Below are 23,656 nucleotides of genomic sequence, written 5' to 3'. Positions count from 1 at the left end.
TGCCTCCACTGACGGAGCCTGTTGTTCCCGCCACAGAGACACAGTAATGTCAGAGCGGTGTTAACACTCACCCTGCCTCAGCACAGCTCTCACTCTCCTCCTGCTCTCTCACACTAAACGGAGGCTCAGCTAAACTCACTTCCTCTCTACTTACAGGAAACCAGCGCTCAGAGGAGCCGACCGGCCTCACATTTCACCCACAGACACGAACAGCGTGGAATTATTTTATGTCATAAGAAGAAACATATTCATGTTAACACTCACCTGCCTCAGCTCCACCTTCCTCCTCCTGCTTTCACTTTCACTGCTGCTCCCTAAACACAGAGGATGCTGGGACTTGTAGTTGTTTCCTTCCGGTGCGGTCTTCCTCTTTGTTTGTTTGTGTTTGTGTTCAAGTTATTTCGATCATGTAAACATCAACAGAACACGTGAAGCCACACAGAGTTTGTATGTCGAGGTGGGTAGGAGGGTTTGAGGGTTTGGGGAGGGGTCAGAGGGAAGAGGTCTCTCAGTCTGGACAATCCACATTGATGGCATTGCATCTTTCAACGTGTTTGTGGGTCGATTTGGATGCTCCAGGTGTGAGAGCAGCCACTCAGCCTCTGCTGCAGATGTGTGTCACAAGTTCATCTAGTAGTAGGCTATGGCACTTGGCCACAGGTGGCAGCAGTGGACTGGCCTCCATGTGAGACTGCTCCAGCTGCTATGTGATAGTCCAGCTGCAAACTGAAGATCATATGCAAGTTTTGGAAATTAAACTGTACAATATAAAGCGCCTTGAGGCGACTGTTGTTGTGATTTGGTGCTATATAAATAAAATTGAATTGAAATTCAGAATATTCTTAACTTAGCTTTAAAACCAACCCAATCTCTCCTCCACACTCACAAACAAAGACAAACCAACTGACACATCTGAGTCCCTCACTTTCTTCAATCCACTCACTCTCACAAGCTCCACTTAGTCACACTGGCTCTGTTTATTACTGATTACTATTGTCTCCCCAGAAACAGTTCTGTTTTCTTTTTTCCTATTTGTGTTTTCGTTTTTTGTATTTGTGTTTTCTTTTTTCCTATTTCAGTTGTGTTTTTTGTGCTTTTGCAGCGGTTTTTTTTTTATTGCTGGTGTTTTCTTAAGTTGCAGTCCGTTTGGCCTCTCAGGGCCACCGTAGATAAGGGCCAAAAATAAATACATAACATCATTTCAAATCAGTTTAAAGGTTTATTTGCAAGACACAAAAACAGAAAAAATTAAAAGTTACAAATGTATTGTGCATGAAACAGGAATTCAAACGTGGCTCAGATGTGTGTCACAAGTTCATCTGGCTGTAGGCTATGGCACTTGACCACAGGTGGCGCTAATTGACTTGACTCCATTTGAGTGCACACAAAGTAAACTGCACACTTTAGTTGTGAAGCAAAAACGCTGAAATCGCAGTAATAACACGCACGAGGGGAACGATAACGAAGACCAGATGCTCCTGATCGTTACTCTTGCTGTCCTGTGAACAGCATCGGCGTGGTGTTAATGGTTTGCTTTTGTTTTGGCGAGCGCCCCGTGAATGAGAATATGACCAGGTAAACCCGCGACATTTTTAAATAGTTTGTCGTTCAACAGCAACAAGACTGACGGAGTGTGTTTGAGGAAACCTCACAAATGTCACAGATGAAATATTTGGTGTTTATTTGCTGGTTTGTCGGTAGCAGCTCCTTCAAAGTAAGTCTACCACACATCTGTTTGACCAACGCCAGTTGATTTGGATCACCGGTCCAAACAATTTGAACCATTGTTGTGTTTCCTTTTGTGTTGAGTTTGACTGATATTTGCTGGATAGCAAATGTTTTAAAGCTATGCAACCTTTATCTGCACATAGCAGTTAAACTGTTTAGATCAATCTTTATTGATAATATACATTATTTATTTATGAATTACTGTGTACACAAGAATAAGTTAATGTATTAAGATAAACTGGCTGAAATTTTTGTATTCTTCTTGTGATTTCTTTTATTGGCCCTGTTTAGTTACAGGCCAGGTGACCCTTTAGGGGTTTAAAATGCCGAGCCAATGAACGGCTGGGAGCAGGAATCTTTCTTCACTGAAGCTTCCACTTCCACGGGTCTGGTAGGAAGTTGTCCAAGCCAACAAAACAAACAGACAAAAAATCCATCTATCAATCACCTGGATCACCTGTTGAGAAAGAAAAAAGAGAAAACAAGCAAACAAAAGAGAGCAATATAATAAACAACATCACCGCGATGATCTATGTGAATATAAATGTAAATACTAAATATTGAATATTATTGTGCAGCACGTAAGATCGACAGCGCACAGTGTGCTTTGAGGTAGCAGCCAAAATGCAAGGCAAGTTTATTTATATCGCACAATTCAACAACAAGGTGATCCCAAGTTCTTTACAGAACATTAAAAAACAAAAACAGATAAAAAGCATGATTTAAACGTGACGTGCCCGTGAGCTCCGCCGGCAGCCAGCTGTGCCAGAGTGACCGAGCCCCAGGCTGAGAGGCCAAAGGCACCGCACCCTGAAGGAGCCCGAGCGAGCCCCAGGCTCCAGGCCCCAGGCCCCGACAAGCAGTACCTGGACGCCCATCCCCAGACACAAAGAACCACCAATGCACCGATGTCTGAAGGCGTCTGCCACTGGCAGGGGGAGTGGTGGGGGGAGATAGGCCTCCATACCTTGGAGGGCCTGAGATGTCCCCAGAGAGGTGGCGTCTGATACCCGACCTGACATATGGACACAGACAAACAGGCACACACAGATACAAACATCCATTCCCACCCTCATGCTCTCATATGCAATTACTCAGCAGCAGGTAAGCGCATAGCCCCTCCTGGTACCCCTCAATGTCTACGTGTATTTAAAATTGAGAGGTGGGCAACGGCGCCAGGGGTGAGGTCGTACACCCTGATGTGATTCTGATCTTGGAAACATTAAAGACATTCATAGCCAGACTGCTGACTTTGTGTTTTTATTCAGTCGCCTAACAGAAGTGCAGTGAGAAACGATTTACCCCATCCTGATTTCTTAGCTATTTGCATATTTGCCACACTTACGTGTTTCAGATCGTGAAGCAAATTTTTATGATAGATAAAGATGACCAGAGTCAGCATAAAATAAAGCTTTTACATGTATTGCTGGGAGGTCGGCAGCTCCCTCCACTGCTTGGCCCTCTGTGAAAAACAACTGGGATCCAGCTTCCCTGTGATGCTGAATTATATAAGTGGACAAAAATAAATAGATAGAAGGATGGATGATTGTATTTTGTGTACAATCGTTGAAGTGTAAAAAGGGTTGGCCCTCCGTGGTGCCCTAAGCAAAGTTTGATTTTTGGGGCCCTTTAATAGTGCCAATAATAGTGATTAATGATCACCTACTATAAATGTATTTCATTTTCTAATGTTGATGTTGTTGTAATCCACAGTGAAAAATGTCATAAAAACAGATAACAAATTTGCAACTTTCATGAAAAATGTTTTCATTAATATTTAAAAAAAAAACAAAAAACACCTCCCCCTGCTGGCCACACAGAGAAACAATAGATAAAACCTGAGAGCTGCACAGTTGCAGCAGTGTGGTTTACGTCATTCTGTTGTCAGCCTGTTTTACACATCGGTGGTTTCTTATTGACGTGTAAAAAGATCTGAAATCGTAGTAAATTCAGCTGCTATTGTGGGCTGCGGATGATTTACACTTAACATTTTAATAACTGGGTATTGAATGTCATAGGCCCAATGTTCCCTCTAATTTTTCACGTGTCTGAGCGAACACACAAACTCCCTGAGCGGTTCCTTGGACCACTGTGAGCGACAGCAGACGTGTGCACTGTGGTCACACCGGCATCGAATCCATCCAAGTTTCATGGTTTATTAAAATAATCAAATTACAGCGTTTACATTTATGTTAGACTACTTTTAATGAACTGCTTCAGCCCATTTACAATGAAAATGTAAAAGAAATCTTGTTCATGACCTGTGTAGTATATTAACACTATTGGAAGTACAAATAACTTGAACTCCAATTTAGAAAACACAACTTTTTTTTTTTATAAAGCTCTGACTTGTATTATGAGTCCGTGGTCTGGGAGAGAGTCTGTAACTCTCTGTCTCCAAAATACTGTATATAATGACCAAAGCTGGGAAATTAATCAATCAATCAATCTTTATTTATAAAGCACTTTTCATACAAAAAAAGTAGCACAAAGTGCTTTACATGGTTAAAAGCACCCCACCCCGCCCTCCAACTAACCCCCCACACTCTCATTAACATAAACAATCATGAATGCACCCATATCCCCCCCCCCAGCCAGGCTGAGAGGACCCCCAGAGCCCCAGCAGCCACGGTCGATCACAGCCCCGGTGCAGAGAGCCCCCTCCGAGGAAACACTGGAGATATGACACAATAGGATATATACAGGGTAAAAAGATAAAGTAAATAAGAACGGGATACAATAGAAATAGTAAGAAGATAAAAAATGAGTAAGAATAAAATCAATAAATATTAGGTAAAACCTAAATTAATAAATAGAATAACAGGATAGAATAAATAAGCATAAAATAAATAAACGTTAGGTGAAAGATAAATTAAAAAGGTGGTCTTGAGCCTGTTCTTAAAAACATGTACGTTCTCTGCGGCCCTGAGCTCCTCCGGCAGGCTGTTCCACAGACGAGGACCATACCACTGAAAAGCTGCCTCTCCGTGAGTATGTGTGCTGTCTTTGGGAACAGTCAAAAGGCCAGTACCAGAGGACCTCAAGGTCCGCGAGGGTTCGTATGGTAAAAGCAGATCTGAGAGATAAGACGGCCCAAATCAAATTCAAATTCAAATTTTATTTGTCACGTATACAGTCATACACAGTCTCTCTCCCCTCCAACGACGAGTTTGATGGTGTTACGGATTCAAATATTGGGGATGGATACAAGAGGAAAAACCACAATAACAACACTGGTCTGACCGGGTTAAGTCAAACGATGATTTTAATGATCACACGCGTGGGAGATGGACACCGTACGCAGACAGCATCAGATCTCAAAATGGTGGAGCATTGATCAAACTCTTATAGCCTCTAGTGGCCCCCACCTTATCATAAAAGCCTAAACATTCACATGCTTTCTCTCACACAGCGCCTAAGCTACGACCTTGGCTCCCTGTTTATCTGCTCCTGCTGAGATGGGGCAGAAAACTCCAGCATGTTCTGTTCTCTTCTAATCAGACAAATAAGGCGATGACTTTCTGCGAACAGTATTTCTTATAACTCAGCAGTATAATGCATCATGAAACAATATCATTCATTCACAATAAATCAGCAGTCTAATGTAATGCAAATCAGTTTAACAAATGCAATAGTTATCACCTTCTTCTAATTCAGGAGAATAATGCAAACTAAAACTACATAATAATTCACAATCTTCAATTAGGGGTCTAACGTGGCATAAAATAATATTATAATACCACATTGGCAAACTTCTCCCAATGTTTCCACTGAAGGGGTTGAAAGTTAAAAAGCGCCGAAGGTTAAGTTAGGTTTGGAGTAAATCATGGATGTGCACACGTGTTTGTGTGCAGCTTGTAGTGCAAACGTGCGTGCAGAATTCATGCAGACATGTGTAACTGGTCGTTTTGAGGTAGAAAAGAGTGATGCGCGGTCAAGCTGGTAGTTGAAAGTGTCAGTCAGAGTAGAAGAGCATTGTGTAAAAATGCAAGTAATAACAAAAAAGTGCAAGTCATTAATCGCATCACCCTGAAAAACCTGAGTAAGGAGTGCAGCTCCTGATGAAAGGAGGAGCACTGAAAACCAGGAAATGATGTTTCTGGAACAGTCTGATGACTGAAGCTGGATGTTTGAAGTCTCAGTGAACTGCTTGTCTTTTCCCCACAGCTCCTCCCTCAGCGATGTATATGGCTATATGTTATGAACAATGTGCTGATGTCCGTATCAGGTAACAAACAGCGTGACACAAACGGAGAACATTGTGTCCACTCGATAATATGCTGCTCTAAAAAGGCTCCATCCTGCAGGGAAGTCGTCCCAGCTTTACTCGCACAGCCTGCCAGCTCTGTTTGAACAGAAAGGACATCTGCACAAGAAACACAGCAGCCTGTCGCTCAGCACCAACCGCCTCACTGAGCGGATCAGTCTCAGGTACGACACGCCATCACAGATGCAGGGAAACAGGAGCTGTAGGTGCAGCAGTGTTAATAATGTCATGTATGATGCTACCACTTGATTTTGAGGAAGGAGGATACTGTAAACCCAATTTTGTCTGCTTGTTCTGACCTGGATATTCTCTGTTGGCCACAGAAAGTTTACCATATCTGTAAAGATTCCTGACACTAAAGGTTGTAGGAGGTGCAGTGTAGGTAAGCAATGCCGAGTTACTCTGGTCAGTCTGTTTGTTCACGTAGAACAACTGCAGACACTTAGTCCTGCTCTCTCTGTTTCAGCAAGAAACCCATACACAGATAGTACATATCTGTGCGGGGCTGTCCCATCTGGCCTGGTTTTACTCTTGTGGTATGAGCCTCTTCAAAAGTTCATGCATCTAAAGGTTTGTACAGATATGTCGAACTTGCCACCTGAATAAATGTCTTCCTTTCTAACTCTAACCCTATTTCCACAATGCAAACCAGCCATTAGACCTGGATTACATAAAAGTAGACAGACAGCATATCAAAATCTGAAGCTGAAGAATGTAATTGATTTTTTTTAATAACATATGCATACTTTTTATTCAAGCCCAACAAGATTTTAGAGACTAAATAAAAGAAACGTTGTATAAACGCCGTCCAAAAACACCAACAGCACCTTCTCTGGGTCCAAGCTCGTGTAACTGAATGGTTACCATGTATTTTCTGTGCTACAGGAACAGTGTTATCAGCACACAGTTCAACGCCAGCATGCACCATTAGATCACATAGCACAGATAATTGACAGTTTTTTTGTGAATGTCTCGCACATTTCATAACGATAATGTATGTACTGTGAGAACAGAGCTCTGTGTTAAGCCTGTCTGCAGTCCTAACACAGTGCTGCTTGGAGAAACACGCCTGTGCCACAACATTATGGAAAAGTGGCATCAGTCCAAAGACGTGCAGTTAGGGGATGGATGGATGGATGGATGGATGGATGGATGGATGGATGGATGGATGGATGGACGGGTGGATGGATGGATGGACGGCTGGATGGATGGATGGGTGGATGGATGGATGGATGGATGGAGGGATGGGTGGGTGGATGGATGGATGGATGGATGGATGGATGGATGGATCGACGGGTGGATGGATGGATGGATGGACGGGTGGATGGATGGATGGACGGCTGGATGGATGGATGGATGGATGGATGGATGGATGGATGGATGGATCGACGGGTGGATGGATGGATGGGTGGATGGATGGATGGACGGCTGGATGGATGGATGGATGGATGGATGGATGGATGGATGGATGGATGGAGGGATGGGTGGGTGGATGGATGGATGGACGGATGGGTGGACGGGTGGATGGATGGATGGACGGGTGGATGGATGGATGGATGGATGGATGGATGGATGGATGGACGGCTGGATGGATGGATGGATGGATGGATGGATGGATGGAGGGATGGGTGGGTGGATGATGGATGGACGGGTGGATGGATGGATGGACGGGTGGATGGATGGATGGATGGACGGATGGATGGATGGATGGATGGACGGCTGGATGGATGGACGGATGGATGGATGGATGGATGGATGGATGGATGGGTGGGTGGATGATGGGTGGACGGGTGGATGGATGGATGGACGGGTGGATGGATGGATGGATGGATGGATGGACGGATGGATGGATGGATGGATGGATGGGTGGGTGGATGTTTGGACGAACAGATGGATGGATGGATGGATGGATGGATGGATGGATGGATGGATGGATGGATGGATGAATGGATGGACGGCTGGACGGATGGACGGGTGGATGGATGGATGGATGGATGGATGGATGGATGGATGGATGGGTGGGTGGATGGGTGGATGGATGGATGGGTGGATGGCATCGGTTTATCTTTAATCTCAAGATTTAATAATCATACAAGAATTCTGTTGTGCTGTTTTTGACGGTTGTATGAACAGGTTCAGCTCAGGTTTAACAAGCATCACTTAACCATCCATGAGAATTTATTTAGTTTTTTTTGTTTTCCTTGGTGACTGTTTCACAGCAACTCGCCATCAGACTCCCAGATTCTCTTCTCAGCTGTGTGTTGGAGTGAGAGACTGTAGTAATGATAAACCACCAACCGGCCAACAGCTCAGGTTTGATATTATAGAGCTGAACGGCGCTCCTGTTCCAGTGCCAGGTAGGACCGTTTCTGCGTGTCTCTGCTGACTTCCTGAAGCTTCAAGCTTCAACTTGTTGCAACAAGCTTCCTTCTTTCCGTGCATCAGGAGATAGTGGAGCACTCAGAGTCGTGCAGGTAACCCAGCTGGACCGAGACACTGTTCTCATCACCTTGGAAAGTAAGTCCCCTCGCATATTGTGAATCCTTCAAATGTCTTTCATGCTCATTCTCAATCTGTGTACTGTTTGGACAGGAACTGTAAAGATCGTGAACCTGCAAGGACTTCCATCCAGACAGCTGGCTGCAGAAATAGTCTTTGACTTCCCCATTGAAACACTAGGTAGAAATGATGATGTGACAAACAAAGTGAATGAGAGCTGATGTGTGTCCTGAAAGCTGAGTGACACCTCCTGTTCTGTCAGTCTGCTTGCAGGATAGTGTGCTGGCATTCTGGAAGCATGGCCTCAAAGGGAGGAGTTTCAGATGAGGTGATGAACTAGTAAATTCATCCAACGTTGGCTGAGCTCGTATCATGTGCTTATCATATTAGTTCTAAGTCATTACACATGTGAATTTTCACTTTATGTGCAGGTAACACAAGAAATTACAGATGAGAGTCGTGTGTTCAGAGTTCTGGGAACAAACAGGTATGTTAACTGTATGCTGACAAGAGCTATCAATCACTGTGAGAAACTAGTAATCCTAGTACATCAGAAGTAATCAGGATAGTATTTTTCTTGATACTATTGTTAATAGACCTGGAAGTGATTTTCAGAGTAGCATGTGGAAGTAGCATGAATACTGCTAGCATTAATGGTAGCATTAAAGCAGGAGTCACACTAGAGTGTTTGTTCTGTTGGTTACTCAGATCCAAGGATTTAGGAAATGCAGCCTATGTGTTTGCATGCAGCCCTCCAAAGAAAAACAGCCATTAAAGTTACCAACTACCGTCTACCTGACACTTTGTACAGAAAACTACTTTCCTTAGTGCTAATTTTCTTTATGCTAGTACCAAATCACAACAATAGTCACTTCAAGACACTGTATATTGTAAGGTAAAGGCCCTGCAATTATGGTGCACAAAGGTGAAAAACTCCCTTTTAGCAGGTGAAAACCTGAACCAGGCTGGGGGAGGGGCGGGCATCTGCTGCGATTGGTTGGGGGGGTGAGAGGAGGAAGACGGGACAAAGACAATCTGGGGAAGAGAGCCAGAGAATATTCTCAACTAATGATTGAATGCAGAGAGGTGTTTAAATAGATAGTGAGTGAAAAGGGCGACTGAAGAAGAAACACTTGGTGCATCACGGGAACCCACCAGCAGCCTAGACTTAGGCTAACTAAGGGAGGATTCAGGGAAGAAAGGAAAGTTTGAAGCCTAATGTTAAAAGTAGAGAGGGTGTCTGTCTCCCAAACCCAAACTGGAAGCTGGTTCCACAGAAGTGGTGGCTGTAGTTCAGGTGGGGGAGCAGGTCACCTACTCCCCGTCTACATGCCAGATATCCTGCATGAAAGTTGCTCTTCGGTGCATCCGTCAGAGTATGAATGGGTGTGAACGGGTGAATGAGGCAAGCTTTGAGTGCTCAGAGTAGAAAACCACTATATAAGAACCGGTCCATTTACCATTTACCAAGAGGGGCCTGGAAACCGAAGGGTCTGGCTCCCATTTTACTTTTAAATACTTGGAACGAAGTGCTCTAATGGGGTGATATGGTACTATAAGGTCATTAAGATAAGACAGGGGCTGATTATTCAAAACCTTTTATGTGAGGATTTTGAATCTTTTATTCTGGATAAAACAGGGAGCCAATAAATGTTCTGTTTCTAGTCCCTGTCAGGACTCTCGCTGCAGCATGTTGCTCAGAGCAGTCTGGAATTGATTTTTGACTAAATAATTAAAACTAATAATAATATATTACTATATTATATTACTAACAAATCCAGGACACCCCTGTTGATCCAGCAGCTCTTAATGAAGTTTGTAATAAGAATCGTGGTGAGTTCATTAGAAATATTTCACTTTTCTTTTTTAAATCAGTCATTACTGGAATCATCTGAAGTGCAAAAACAGTGGGATTATATATGAGAAGGACGGACTCAAAGACTGTCGTCTATCACATATGTATTACATCGATGTCCAAAATCAATGCATCATTAATGAAACTGAAACAAAAGTACTGAATTTCATGTGGAAGACCAAACCTCAGCATTCAGGAAAGTCTTATACAGGAGCAAAGATAATGGACGTTACCCGGAGTTTTCCACTGTGAAACCAGGAATAACAGCTTAAAAATGTTTCTGTGATCTAAATCATTGTCAGCCTGGCAGGCAAATAGCGTGGACACCAAAGTTTGTGAACGTGATAACCTGAGAACAAAGACATGTAGGATTTTAAATCGGTACCATAGGTGTGTCTACTGGGAGGCTGAGGCTTAGCGCTGCTGGCTGCCAGTACTAAGTATTATTATACAACCCTTATTTTAGTTGATCTTATCTTCTTTCCTTGTGTTTCAGTTAGTTTTTACTCAAACTGGGTGTAGAAGGAATCCCTGCAAAGGTTTCTTTTTCTTCTGTGTTATGTTTTATGTATTTCTCAGCTCTTTGCTTCCTTTTTTCTACTTTAAACTTGTTTGTATGCTGGTGTGTAAATGTTCACACTTATCATAAAGTTTAAAAAAGTAGTAGGCGTGGTGATGAGCAGGAACAGGAGTAAAACTCCAGTAAGTGTACCAGTACTGTACCAGTGTGTAGCATTAAAGTCAAACTACAGTGGTTGTAGTATCAGTAGAGTAGTGTTAGTACTAGAGGTGGGAGGAGTAGAAGCAGGTGGAGGCACTGGCTTTAGGTTAGTACTGCCTTTCTCTGGCTCTCCTTTACAACTCATCTCCTTCTCATTTGCTGACAATGTGCAGAGACATCATCCTTCAGAGCACACCGACTGATGACCCGTCAGCACTGAGCAGCCTGTACATCCTGACAGGACACGAAAGCAGCTACTGAGAGAGGACACGGGGCTCATTCGACGGTGTTACCAAAGAAAAGCACAGCCTGTCTGTAACTGTGGGGTGGAAACGATGCTCTGTTTCACTGAGGCTGTGCCAGGAAACGGTTCAATGCTGGGAATGACAAATGTTAGGAAGGTATCCTGCTGACTGTCCAGCCTTCACCTGTACACAAGACACCTGTCAAGGTCCTCGCTGGGGTTATAGTTGATAAAGCTTTCTAGCTTTTCTTGTCTATTCAGCTTACCTGCTTAAATCAGACCTTTCTGTTAAAGCTAATGCAGACTCCACTGATCCGCCCGCTCAGTGTGGACGGGAGAATAACCTGAACATGGCCTCTGGGACATCATCGTACTGATGTTATGAAGCGCTCAGTCAGGTTTTCTTCTTGATCAGACTGAGGGGCAGACTGAGTGTGTTTTGGTGCCTCAACATTCAGTCATATTCTGTAAAGCCATTTTCTGTCTGCATGCTGCACATAACCTCTTTGGACCAGAGTGCTGTGACACCTACACCTTACACCTGCAGGAGCTGCTCGGCCATAGAAAGCTGCTCTGTGAAGTGCACGGCTTTTTTGCCAGTGTTGATTTTATGGGTTTAATGTAATAACTAATTTTTCACATCATCGTCTGAGTCGTAATCCCAACGAGGAAACCTGGAATGTAAAACTTGATGGACGCTCCAGCTGAAGAGTGAAGTGTCAGACTTTTAATGGATCTTTCAAGCATTAGCGTACTTACAATGGCAGAAACAGTGCCACGTCTAAAGCATAGGAGCCATCTTCATCTCATGCTTCCCATTTCATGCAAGTTTCTTCTCATCCTCAGATGGACAGAATTTGGTTTGCTGACTTCATTCAGTCACACCATACTAGAGCATAAAAAGTGGAAATAAACTGGTCAGTAAGAAAGTGTGATGCTTGAAAGTATAGCGTAAGGACAGCAGCAGCACTGCATTTACAGCTGATATGATGACTTCAGCATCTTTAAAGAACTGTGAAGGAATTATCAGTGCTAACACAACCTTAAGCACGTGATGTGACCGTATACACTGCTTACACTTTCAGTATCCTTACTTAAAGAGAACATCTCAGAAAAAAGTACAGTTAGCAAGAAGCTTTGAGAACAAGGCAGTGTTATTGTATGCTAACCACCGTGGTGGTGTAGCTTGTCCTGATAAAAAGTGAATGTGGTCACATTATACTTGTTAACTAAAATGAAAAAATAAAATAATTCCACTACATGGGTAAAGATATTTATGATATTTATGGAAAGGATACTATAAAAGTAACACTGGCCTTTCCATGAGAGAAACTTGAAGTACAGTATGCATGTTGAGATTAATGTTTGTTTAATATGTTTTTGCTACTATGTGAAGATGTGATGTTATTAACAACACAGAATAGACAGAAATAAAGATTTTCATATCTCTTGGAGTTTTATGAAGAGTTTGTTGGGTTGTTCTTCTTTGAATGTGTGGATCGATGCTTCTGCGATTTATATCTTAATCCTTCAATTTGTAAAAAACATTTTGAATTCCGTTTGAGAAGATAAATGAAGGTTCTTGCGTTCAAGTGGAGGCTCTAGCAGACTGAGAAAGTAACTGCATAACTGGTCAAAGGAGCTTGTAAAGAAAAGCGTCTGGACTTCTTTAAGTTACTTGAAGACGTTTCACCTCTCATCCGAGAAGCTTCTTCAGTTCTAAGGTCAAATGGTGGAGAGTCCCAGATAACTGCATAACTATGTTATTCCTGCACCCATAGCAGCAAGTAAGTGAAGGCAGTGATGAGGGCTGATGAGTTCTCAGATCACTCAGTCAGTCTCTGAACGTCACCTTTATTGTGATCGCGCACTTTAAGCTTTCATGCCTGTATTTTTGCACAATTGTGATAATACTGTATTGAAAGAAATCTGTGCACAGACGAACATGGGGTGGCTTTGCTCAGGTAGTAGAGGAAGGTGCTTCAATCCCCGTCTGCATGCCAAATATCCCTGGGCAAGATACCAACCCAGAGTTGCTCTCCGAATGTGTGTGAACATTACACAGAAAGTGCTTACAGAGAAAAGTGCTTGCGTACACCTGAATGAGGCAAGTTCTTTAAAGTGCTTTGAGTACTATATAAGAACCAGTCCATTTACATCGCCAAAGCACTCAATACTCTCTTTACGAAGTTCTCTGTAGTTTGTTTCTCCAGCACCATATTTGACCGCGGTCAAGTGAGCCCTCACTTACGACCACACAGTCAAGCCAGCCGCACCTAAAATGTTGTTGCACTATTCTTATGCATATTACGGTACGGGTGCCGACTGGCTTAGAAATGCAGTCTTTTGTGTCCTGACCAGAGATGGGCAGTAACGCGTTACTTGTAATCCGATTACTTTTTTCAAGTAACAAGTAAAGTAAGGGATTACTATTGCAAAAACGATAATTAGATTACCGTTACTTTCCCGTAGGAACGCTGCGTTACTAAAACAGTGATTTTTTTGCGAGAATGTCTCATGACAGTGACGTAAGCAAGTGCAACGTCCGTGACAACAGCTGTGTGCAGATCAACAATGGATAATATATCGAGTGCGGGAGAGAGTATGAGCGTGCAGCGTTTAAAGCGTGGAAGTACTGACCTTACTTTGAGTTTGATTCCATAAAAAGTGACAAAAACATTAGTGTCCGTTGTGCGTGGGAAGAAAACTTCTTTTTACGGCGAAAAAACCCCCTAAACGTCCAAGCAAGCACCGAGTGCGCTACGACGTAATGGGAAAGTCACAGAGAAACTCGCGGATTCTTCAACTGACCGCGGCACACCTGCACCAGGGTAAACCTCCGCCTACCCTACTCCTGCTTTACAGGTGAAAATAGAGCCAAAGGACCGCTAGTCTTTGATTTTATTTATTTTCTGCTGTGTTTTACTTGCATCTATTTGAAAGAGTGAGTGTAAACACAAAAAATATTTTATTTTATGTGCTGGAATGGGCAGAAAATAAGTTTAAATATTAAACAAATTTCTTCCAGTCAGAGAATGTTACATATAATTCAATTTTTGCTTGATGCATAAAGTTAAAAGATTAAAACTAATTAAACAAGTTTTAAAAAGAGAGACTTTTCCATTTGATTACATTTTATATGATGAATTATGCAGAAAAAGTAGAATTGGGCTGAAAGATCTATCGCTTTATCACCTATTCAGGTTGTAAATCGTGTTTTTAAAATGTAACTAAGTAATTAATTACTTTTGAAAATAAGTAATCAGTAAAGTAACAGGATTACTTTTTGGGGGAAGTAATCAGTAATTAGTTACTGATTACTTTTTTCAAGTAACTTGACCAACACTGGTTCTGACACTATTGTACTTCACAATCCACTCCCAGTTTTGGTTCATCTCCACTTTTCCACTTTTTCCACTCCACCCTGTGATCCACAGCCCAAATTACTGTACGATTCAGAGAAAATTAACAGTAAAATTTACCCAATTTACTGTACTGTACTCTATATTTTCTCATATTTGAGCTCAGATTACAGGAAAACTGTAAGAGGTGACACTGATATCTCACTAGATTCTGACTCTGGGTGACCCCCACACACCCAAGATTACTGTACGGTTTCTGAGATTGCTTTGTTAACCCTCTCAAGGCAGGCATTGCAGATATGCAACAGTTAAAAGCTAACAACCTGATCACCCCACATACATATTTCATGAGTTTTTTACTCAGAAGTACCACTGCAGGTATTCTTTTGTGCATTAGCAACAAAAACTTAATTTGAGCCTGAGAGGGTTAAGCATGAGTATGACAAAGGCTAAGAAAATATACTGCCTACAATAATATCAAATTTAAACAACAAATTACAAAATTGCCACACCTGCTGTTATTGCCAGGTGTTCGATAGAGCATTATTTAGTCATAAAAAATACATATCACTGAAATATCATCAGTAAAAGAAGCACTCTGTCATGGTCCTGGGTCAGTGACCCAGTGCTTTTAGTTATCATTTTCTAGTTTATTATGATGATGATGATTATTATTATTGTTTGAGTTCTATGTGTGATATTCGGTCTGCCTTTGAGTCTGTGTCTCTGTCTGTCTATGGTGTCACCCCATCTGTTTGTGAAGCTGTCTGTTTAGATCTGTGTCTTGTTTGGTTTTATTGTGAAGGTCTCTGTCTGATGTGAGTATGTTCAGTTTACATTTCCCCTGTCCCATCAGCTCTGATTTCTCCCAGCTGTGTTGTCCTCCTGTCTCTCATCCCCTGATTACTGGTGTGTGTGTATTTAAGCCCTGTGTGTTCTCCTGCATGTTGCCGGTTCGTCTGTATTACTCAGTGTATCCACCGTGCCTTCTCCTTGCTTTTCATCGTCATTCTCCTCTGCTCGTTTTCAATCAGGATTGTGCTCTGTAGTTTAGTTGTTTCCCAGTTTAGTTTAGTTCGAGCCCCGTTTGCTGTTTGTCCACATTCTTTTTGTGTTCAATAAATCACCTTCACTTCTCCACGACTGCCTGTGATTGGATCCTCATTTATTCCGCACGGCTCGCCTCGGCAGCCGTGACACACTCACTATGTAAGACATGTTAGCAAATTCAGTTAATAAATAATGTATCAAATCTATACAGATGTTTGAAGGTATATTGCAAAGCATGTTTGTTTCTTATGGCTTACAAATGTGTTTGCCTTTAACATAATTTACATTTTATTTATACAGTTTCACAGACGAAACAAAATAGGTTTCCTGAACTGTTCTTCGTGGCCTAATTTTGAATCCTTCTGAGGGGGATGCATTATCCATGAAGGTGGGCAATTTGTTCGTCGATCTCTGACCCTCGCTGACTCTGACGCCTCCTAATTCTGCTTCCAGCCTCGCTGATTAATTTGTTGTCACTGATGCTGTCACCAGTTGTACACAACATCTCTGTTTGTCCACCAGTCTAATCTGTAATTCAGGTGAACCCAGAATTACCTGCATCTTTGTAATGTTTCAGAAAATATACACTATATGTTGATGGGCTTTGTCCCACTTTTCTTTCCTTTATAAGTAAGAATCTCTGTGGTTTTAATGACAATTCATATACAGATTGTGGAGGACATTTTATTCAACACTCAAAAAAGTTCCTCACCAGCAGACTGTAGTACAATTTCAGCCCACAGTTAATAAACCCATCCAATGCAGCGTTATCAGAGAAATTATGCAAGTGTTATGTTTGTATGTACTGGTAATCTATTTATCATTTATCATGATTCCTGCTCTGATGATTACTTTCTTCTCCTTCTGTAATTTTAACAGATAAAGGATGTTGAACATTAAGCTCCAAACAGGATGAATGAGGAAGACCACAGAGGAGAATCGTGGATGTAGTGAAAGAATATATGCAGATGGTTTTTTTCCTGGTGGAGGAGCAACTTCTGATACCATCTTAAAGAAAAAAACACATAAAATTGAAGAGTAAAAATAATGACAACAATATGTCTAAATTTTTTATTAAGTTTTTAGAGCAAATGCAGTCTTGTCATGGTCAGAGTTGCCCACTCATATTTAACTAATTCAAATACAATTACTGCATTTAAATGCTTATGTTCTAATAAAAGGCATTGTTTAATACTTCTGCCATGACAACCCAAATAAATCAATGAGAGGGAAACGGGAAGATTAGTCGTCAGGCAAGGTTTACTGTTCATTTACCATGCCTTGATAACAGTAAGCTTAACAAAAGAAAAATGTTGGCGACGAGAACCGGTGTTCTGTCAAAACATCCTACCGTAGCGTAAATTTATAGTCTTGTCTATCAATCCGTGCTAACTTATCAGAATATGCTACCTTACATGGTAAATGGCTCTGTCGTATAGGTAGCGTGTTCAGATGACCCAATCACACTATTAAAACATGCTTCCTGCTGGGATTTATATAGGTAGCATGTTCAGATGACCCAATCACACTATTAAAACATGCTTCCTGCTGGGATTTATATAGGTAGTGTGTTCAGATGACCCAATCACACTATTAAAACATGCTTCCTGCTGGGATTTATATAGGTAGTGTGTTCAGATGACCCAATCACACTATTAAAACATGCTTCCTGCTGGGATTTATATAGGTAGTGTGTTCAGATGACCCAATCACACTATTAAAACATGCTTCCTGCTGGGATTTATATAGGTAGCGTGTTCAGATGACCCAATCACACTATTAAAACATGCTTCCTGCTGGGATTTATATAGGTAGCGTGTTCAGATGGCCCAATCACACTATTAAAACATGCTTCCTGCTGGGATTTATATAGGTAGCATGTTCAGATGGCCAAATCACACTATACATAACATAAGTGGTGGCTCGTCCGGGATCTTTGGACATTTTAGTGGAGACTGAATGTCAGTTTGTTTTGCTTTTAAGTGGGTGAGTGATGGTGTTCAGTGTAATTGAGCAAACTCCCTTTAGTGTGTTTCAGCTGGGTGACTGTGCTGCCCTTCCATCGAAGCACTTGTTTGTTGTTTTGCTTTATTGTTTTAGTTTGTGTTTGGTGGCTATCCTGGGTGGGGGTACGCTTCAGAGTTTGGTAGGAGACTATATCTCTGGTCTGCTGCCTGCTCTCGAGTTCGCGTTTAAAGTTGCCTCGAGCCTGGTACACCACTGAAGACTAGGGTAGGGAAAGTAAGGGATTTGTTGTTTTTAGTGTACTTTTGGTTTTGTGTTGTAGCAGGTCAGGTAATCATTTTGGGTTTGACTGTTGTGCTCTTTTGTGTTGGTCACATGTTACTTTTTGTGTGCTCAGTGTGGCAACTTCAGATCCTCATGTAGGGGCATCCATGCTTAAAGATGCCAACTTGCTTCAGAGGAACTTTTAATTTGTTTAGGGGTCCTAGAGGAACCCTTTTAAGGGAGGAGGTGTTACGTCCCTCTGCAGCTTCTAATCGTCTCAGTGTTTTCAGCTGGTGCTAATTGGCCACACCTAGTCAGGTGTGGATAAAAGCATACCTGAGGCAAGCTTCCCGGCAGTGCACTAGTCTTTGCCTTGGTGGCACCAGCCATTTTAGCCAACCTGGTTTTCCATTTTAGGATGAAACCTCTTCTCACCCACACTCTGCTATTCATCTCTGTTTTTATGTTGCGGCTTTTGAGCCGGGTCGTAACACTGAAGATTACAAAGATCAACATTAAGACCAGTCTGTGCATTCAAAGCAGTGACAGAAAAGAGTGTGGGGCATTAACCCCCACTCACTGAAATGGCATCCAAGATGCCTTCATAACTTTAAGAAAAGGAAAGAAAAAAGGCAATAAAATGCAACAGCCTTTAAATTTGGTTTTATTTGTAGAGTAAATGTAATAGCGTACATGTTAAATAAACATTTAATTCCCACGAAACATACTAATGATATGGCAGACATCGAAACAGGTAAAAGAAACAATCATATTTATTCATTTTCATTAATTTAAAATACCCTTTACAAAGTATATATATAGAAACATAATCCAACATATGTGGGAAAAAAAACAAAAAAAACTGACACCCTGCTTTAAACGCACATATATAAAAGTTACTCTTTTAATAATTTCTACTTTGTTGTCCTGATGACGCAGTCGTTCACCTGCATGTGGTGCAATCCAATTAGGCTGTCAGTAGTACTTCAGGTCTCCCAGCCCTTTGCCAGACAGGAGGAGACACCAACCCCCAGGTAACTCAAACAAAGATGTATTAATATAACATAAAACAGAGCTTTGACCTTGCAAGGTTAATATGTGTGCATGCCATATAAACATTGGAAGGTGTGATGGAAAAATGAATACATTTAATAAAGAAACGATATTGAACAATAAATGGAATATTTTAAAGTAGTGACTGTAAATTAAACTAAAGTGAATCAACGGGTGGTGAGGTGTGGAGCTTACCATGTGTGGCATGCCATCACACATGGCAACTGTCATGACCAACTCAGCGTGGAAACCTGAGATGAACCTAAAAAGTAGAAAACTCAGGGTTTTTTTTTTTTAATAATTTCTACTTTTTGTTGGCAGTCGCTGTCCTGATGACGCAGTCGTTCACCTGTGGGGGAGAAAACAAAACAAAATTGTCAAAAATGTTAAAGTTACAGTGAAACTTCAAATCCTTGTACAATTCAGTGGTATTTATACTGTAAACTTAATCCCTATGCTGTAAACTGACATGTAACTCTAGGAATCACTCATTTCAGCCACCTTTGCCACCATTTTCCACATTAATTAGAAGAAGAAATGAAATAAATGAATCGATTAGCTCAAAGAAATTCCACTGCAGACGAGTGTTTTGGTGGTTAAACTGCAAAGCAAGCCACGCACATGGTGCAGGCCACTTCTGTGGGCTCTATCAGGGATTTATGTGACTAGTCGACTAATTGTCACTAGTCTGTATCAGACTTACCAGTCGTTCAATCTAATTGTTAACATTTTAATTGATGCCCAATGCTGGTACATTGTGTTCTAAATGTTAGGCAGCGATCTACCACCAGATGGTGCACTGTTGTTGAGAAACGCCATAAATCTATTAATCTACCCTGATCTTCTTGTTAACACTGAGATCGCAGATACACGCAGAGGAAATTAGTTTCCTGAGAGGTGGAAAACCTCTCCTTTAGGAGAGCAGTTAAGTCAATGGGGGAGGGGCTCAGAGTAGAGTCACTACTCCTTCACATCAAAAGGTGACAGCCACCTTGGCCAGGAGGCTGTTACAGCTGGGCACGTCCTACCAGTAGGAGGCCCCAGCATCCTTGGTCATGCTAGCCAGTTTACATCTATCAGCTGTGGTCAGGAGTAGTCCTTCCTGCTGCTCCCACAACCTGACTAGAAAACGGCTGTATAATGTATTACCTGAATCATTCTCGCCACACTTAGACGTACTTTTAGATTCTCAAATGATTGTCATATTTTAATAGAACATCTTTTGTAGTAATGCATTTTCATTTGTATTTAACAGAATGTGATAAATGGTTTAAGATACCTCTGCGTCTAGTTTGACAGTTTCTATTAATCAGTTCTGAAAATCAACTCAATATCTGAATGTTCCTTAGTTTTACATTAGTTGGTTAGTCTAATTATTTCCCCCTCGATTAGTCGACTAGTAAATAAGACGCCAGGAACATCCCTACTCTTCAGACAAAATGTGAGTATGAATTACACACCAAGGTATTAAAATGGATATGGAGTATGGCTTTGGTTTACCATAAACAGCTGATGTAAGGACATCATTAATGTACTCTGTCCAATGAACACTGGAAACAAGACTGCACTGACCTTGCTGGCAAACCTCAATGAGTTCAGAGTTTCCCCAAAGCTGTCGGGCTCCGGAGCAATGTTAACAAACATCAAGCTGCAAATAAAGACATCCAAAATTAGTGCCAAAGAATAAACAGTCACAATCTGAAGTGATGAGATCAAACGCTGTTAAATATTTTTGGGGGATAAATTCCTTCAGTTTTATGTGTCGTCATTATAAAGATTTGTGATGTCAACAAACTCACGTTTTGCCGTTTCCCCCCCAAACATCCCTGAAGGAGGTACGTGAGCTTCGAGTTCCTGTAAGCTACGTAAGTCTCCTGGAACACAAAGGCCAAAAAAATCATTAATACTGTAAATGTAAAGAAAGCAGGTGTGACATCTAAGACTACAGAAACTGCAGCTGCAGACCTTTTTGGCCAGAGCGGCGATAACGGTTGGACAGTGAGCTGTTGATGGCGGTCATCTCTTTGAAACGGTCACCCTGAGACTGGCTCTTCACCATTCGCTCACTGCCAGCCAAGTCCACCAGGCACAGAGTGGCTACACACACAGAGAAAACCAACTCTTATAGGAAGCAGTGATCCGTTTTTCCTTCCATTAAAGGTAGTTTTAATACTTTACAAAACACTTCTTTTAGCGCTCAGGGGCTCAAACATTAACGTTGAGTCATCAGAGCAGATTTTGCACTGGTTACAGTAACAATAACTAACCAGACTAAATATTATAGATCCAAAAAGAAGAAGCCACATTCCTGATGCTGGTACTTCCAGTGTGATTATACTCATGTTACGACCCGGCTCAAAAGCCGCAACATAAAAACAGATGAATAGCAGAGTGTGGGTGAGAAGAGGTTTCATCCTAAAATGGAAAACCAGGTTGGCTAAAATGGCTGGTGCCACCAAGGCAAAGACTAGTGCACTGCCGGGAAGCTTGCCTCAGGTATGCTTTTATCCACACCTGACTAGGTGTGGCCAATTAGCACCAGCTGAAAACACTGAGACGATTAGAAGCTGCAGAGGGACGTAACATTCAGTATTGATATTTGTAAATGTAAACTATGAGGATTTATTTATTTTTAATTCTTTTCTTTTTTTTTCTTTTTTTTCCCTCTTTTTTCTTTTTCCAAATAAATGTCCCGATTGAGTAATGAAACTAACCCAAAGGAGAATTCTAACAATATTAGACAGGCCATTCAATATGCTTTATCGTGGACAACTCGTGGCTAAAAACCCACACACACACACACACACACACACACACAAACCTCTAATCAAACATGAAAACGGATAATCCAGCTGAAGCTTCAGACAGCCGTCAGACAGTGAAACACTGCCATCTGCTGGACGCGAATAACAAAGACGCTGCTTTGACGGGTGAGGGAGTTTCAACAAGTCTGCAACGACTCAAGCATCAAACTACAGAACTATTCTAGCGGACATGGTGCTCTAATGACTGCTTCATTAACGCAGGTCAGAAAGGATCAAACATATCAATAAATCATAAAACACAAAACGTCTCTTATTGCCCAGGGCTCAGGAAGTGAGTGTGTTCCTTATAGCCTATTAAACCTTAGCAGGTTATTTTGATGTGTTACAGATGAAACAGCTATCCAGTAACATTCAGCTACAAAAACGCTTTTTTATAATTACTTTTTTACAGCTTCGCACTTTTACACAAGTTTTATCATCAGTGTCACAATGGCTGCTGCTAAAATTGAGTACAAGATATTTGTTGGCCTGATTAAAAGGTCTTGATGCGTGCTCAATCATCAGGGAAGTAAATCTCCAAAAGTTGATTCTGTTCTTCTGGACGTAGCGTTTTCAGTCAGAGAAACCAGCCGACTGAAGGAACAATGGGCTGGGAGGTCAGTTCCTTAATCATGATTATGCAAATTCTCATGACCATTGATCAACAACCACTGATCAATGGTCCTGAGTACCATTCACAGAGAGTTGGAGAACGGCTGCAATCACAGCATTGTAAGATGGTGACAGATGTACCCTTAGGCCCCCTCCTTGATTCAGAGAGGGTCTTTCCCTTTTCACGTAAATGGCCTCCTTGACTCCGCCCTCAAACCAGCGTTCATTGCAGTTATTGTTGACAATCACATTGTGTCGTGTAACCATCCAGCTCACATATTCAATGTAAATGATTTGTTGAACTGAAGACATGATGAATGTTCCTGCATTAAAACACATCCAGCCTAGTGTTCTCACTCTCCCTAAATGGATCTGTTACATTAGTGATATATGGGAGTTGTGTTTCAGTCTTTTCCACATGAGGACATTTACATTTAGTTTTTGCTTTACTGATGAGTGGCTGGTTAACCTGCAGTGGTTGAAGTATGTGTCGGTCGTCTGGAAGAGTAGGTGTAGAAGACGTCTTTAATGAATGTAATGCTCTGAAGGTGTCAGTGATTACTGTGAATTCATTATAAAAGTGGATTTCAGTGAATAAAGTGAATAAAGACAGGCCCTCATGGTGACGCTCAGGTGTCCATAAAGTGTAACAGGAGAGCTTTGTCATACTTTCAGAGATTTTACATGAGCCAGTCTTTCAAAAATTACATAAATAAATAATTCATTCATTCATCCACAGGAAACAATGCTCATATCTGAAAGTAAACTCTGATATATATCCCCGACTAGAGTTACTACTAAATAAAGGATCGCCCCAAAACGACTAAATATATAAAGACACTCTCCAGAAGAAGTTAAAGGGATTTTATTTATTGTACAAGCAATATCTTCATAAGAATTACAAATTCTGCAGACATATTACCTTCTTACTGAACCTGAACAACTCACACACAGACGTGTCTGCTGCTTATCTTTGTTCAAACATGATGTTTTATCTTCTCTTCAAAACACATTACTCATCTTTCTGGCATCGTGTTACATGAAAACACCTGCATTCTACCTGTGTCATTGTACCACAAAGACAATGATTGCAACACTGTGCTTGCAAAATAGAAGAAATAAGACGACCAGCAAATACATAAAAGATGGTAAAAGTGATTCCATCTTTGTGTCTCCTCCCATTGTTTCCCCAGTCTGTCTAGTTCCCATATTCCCAGGACACCGCTGGACAA

General features: G+C 41.5%; 2 protein-coding genes across 2 annotated transcripts in view; one reads left to right on the top strand and one right to left on the bottom strand.

The window, feature by feature from the left end:
- Positions 1–23,656, bottom strand: part of LOC146716557 (protein NLRC3-like) — a 224,524-nt gene that overhangs the window by 9,976 nt on the left and 190,892 nt on the right. The gene's annotated exons all lie outside the window — the stretch shown is intronic.
- Positions 5,587–12,768, top strand: LOC146716564 (mitogen-activated protein kinase kinase kinase kinase 2-like). Its single transcript, XM_085452511.1, has 9 exons — positions 5,587–5,956; positions 6,036–6,159; positions 6,319–6,377; positions 6,462–6,565; positions 8,215–8,352; positions 8,441–8,512; positions 8,588–8,674; positions 8,757–8,981; positions 11,244–12,768. Exons 1-5 carry the CDS (start codon positions 5,929–5,931, stop codon positions 8,263–8,265), a joined length of 366 nt encoding a protein of 121 aa, XP_085308637.1. The 5' UTR covers positions 5,587–5,928; the 3' UTR covers positions 8,266–8,352; positions 8,441–8,512; positions 8,588–8,674; positions 8,757–8,981; positions 11,244–12,768.

The sequence above is a fragment of the Copadichromis virginalis genome, linkage group LG3 (genome assembly GCF_057382275.1).
Source record: "Copadichromis virginalis isolate Kocher_CV1m ecotype Utaka linkage group LG3, C_Virginalis_male_GT1.1, whole genome shotgun sequence".
NCBI classification, from domain to species: Eukaryota; Metazoa; Chordata; class Actinopteri; order Cichliformes; family Cichlidae; genus Copadichromis; species Copadichromis virginalis.
Note: the sequence above shows the minus strand (reverse complement) of the source record. Positions and strands in the feature narration are given on the sequence as shown.

Excerpts from the sequence above, each read along its gene's own strand:
- LOC146716564 (XM_085452511.1), top strand. The coding sequence starts at position 5,929 with ATGAACAATGTGCTGATGTCCGTATCAG. Across the intron at positions 6,378-6,461 it reads TTGTAGGAGGTGCAGTGTAG|CAAGAAACCCATACACAGAT; the intron begins GTAAGCAATGCC and ends TCTCTGTTTCAG. Across the intron at positions 6,566-8,214 it reads AAAAGTTCATGCATCTAAAG|CAACTCGCCATCAGACTCCC; the intron begins GTTTGTACAGAT and ends ACTGTTTCACAG.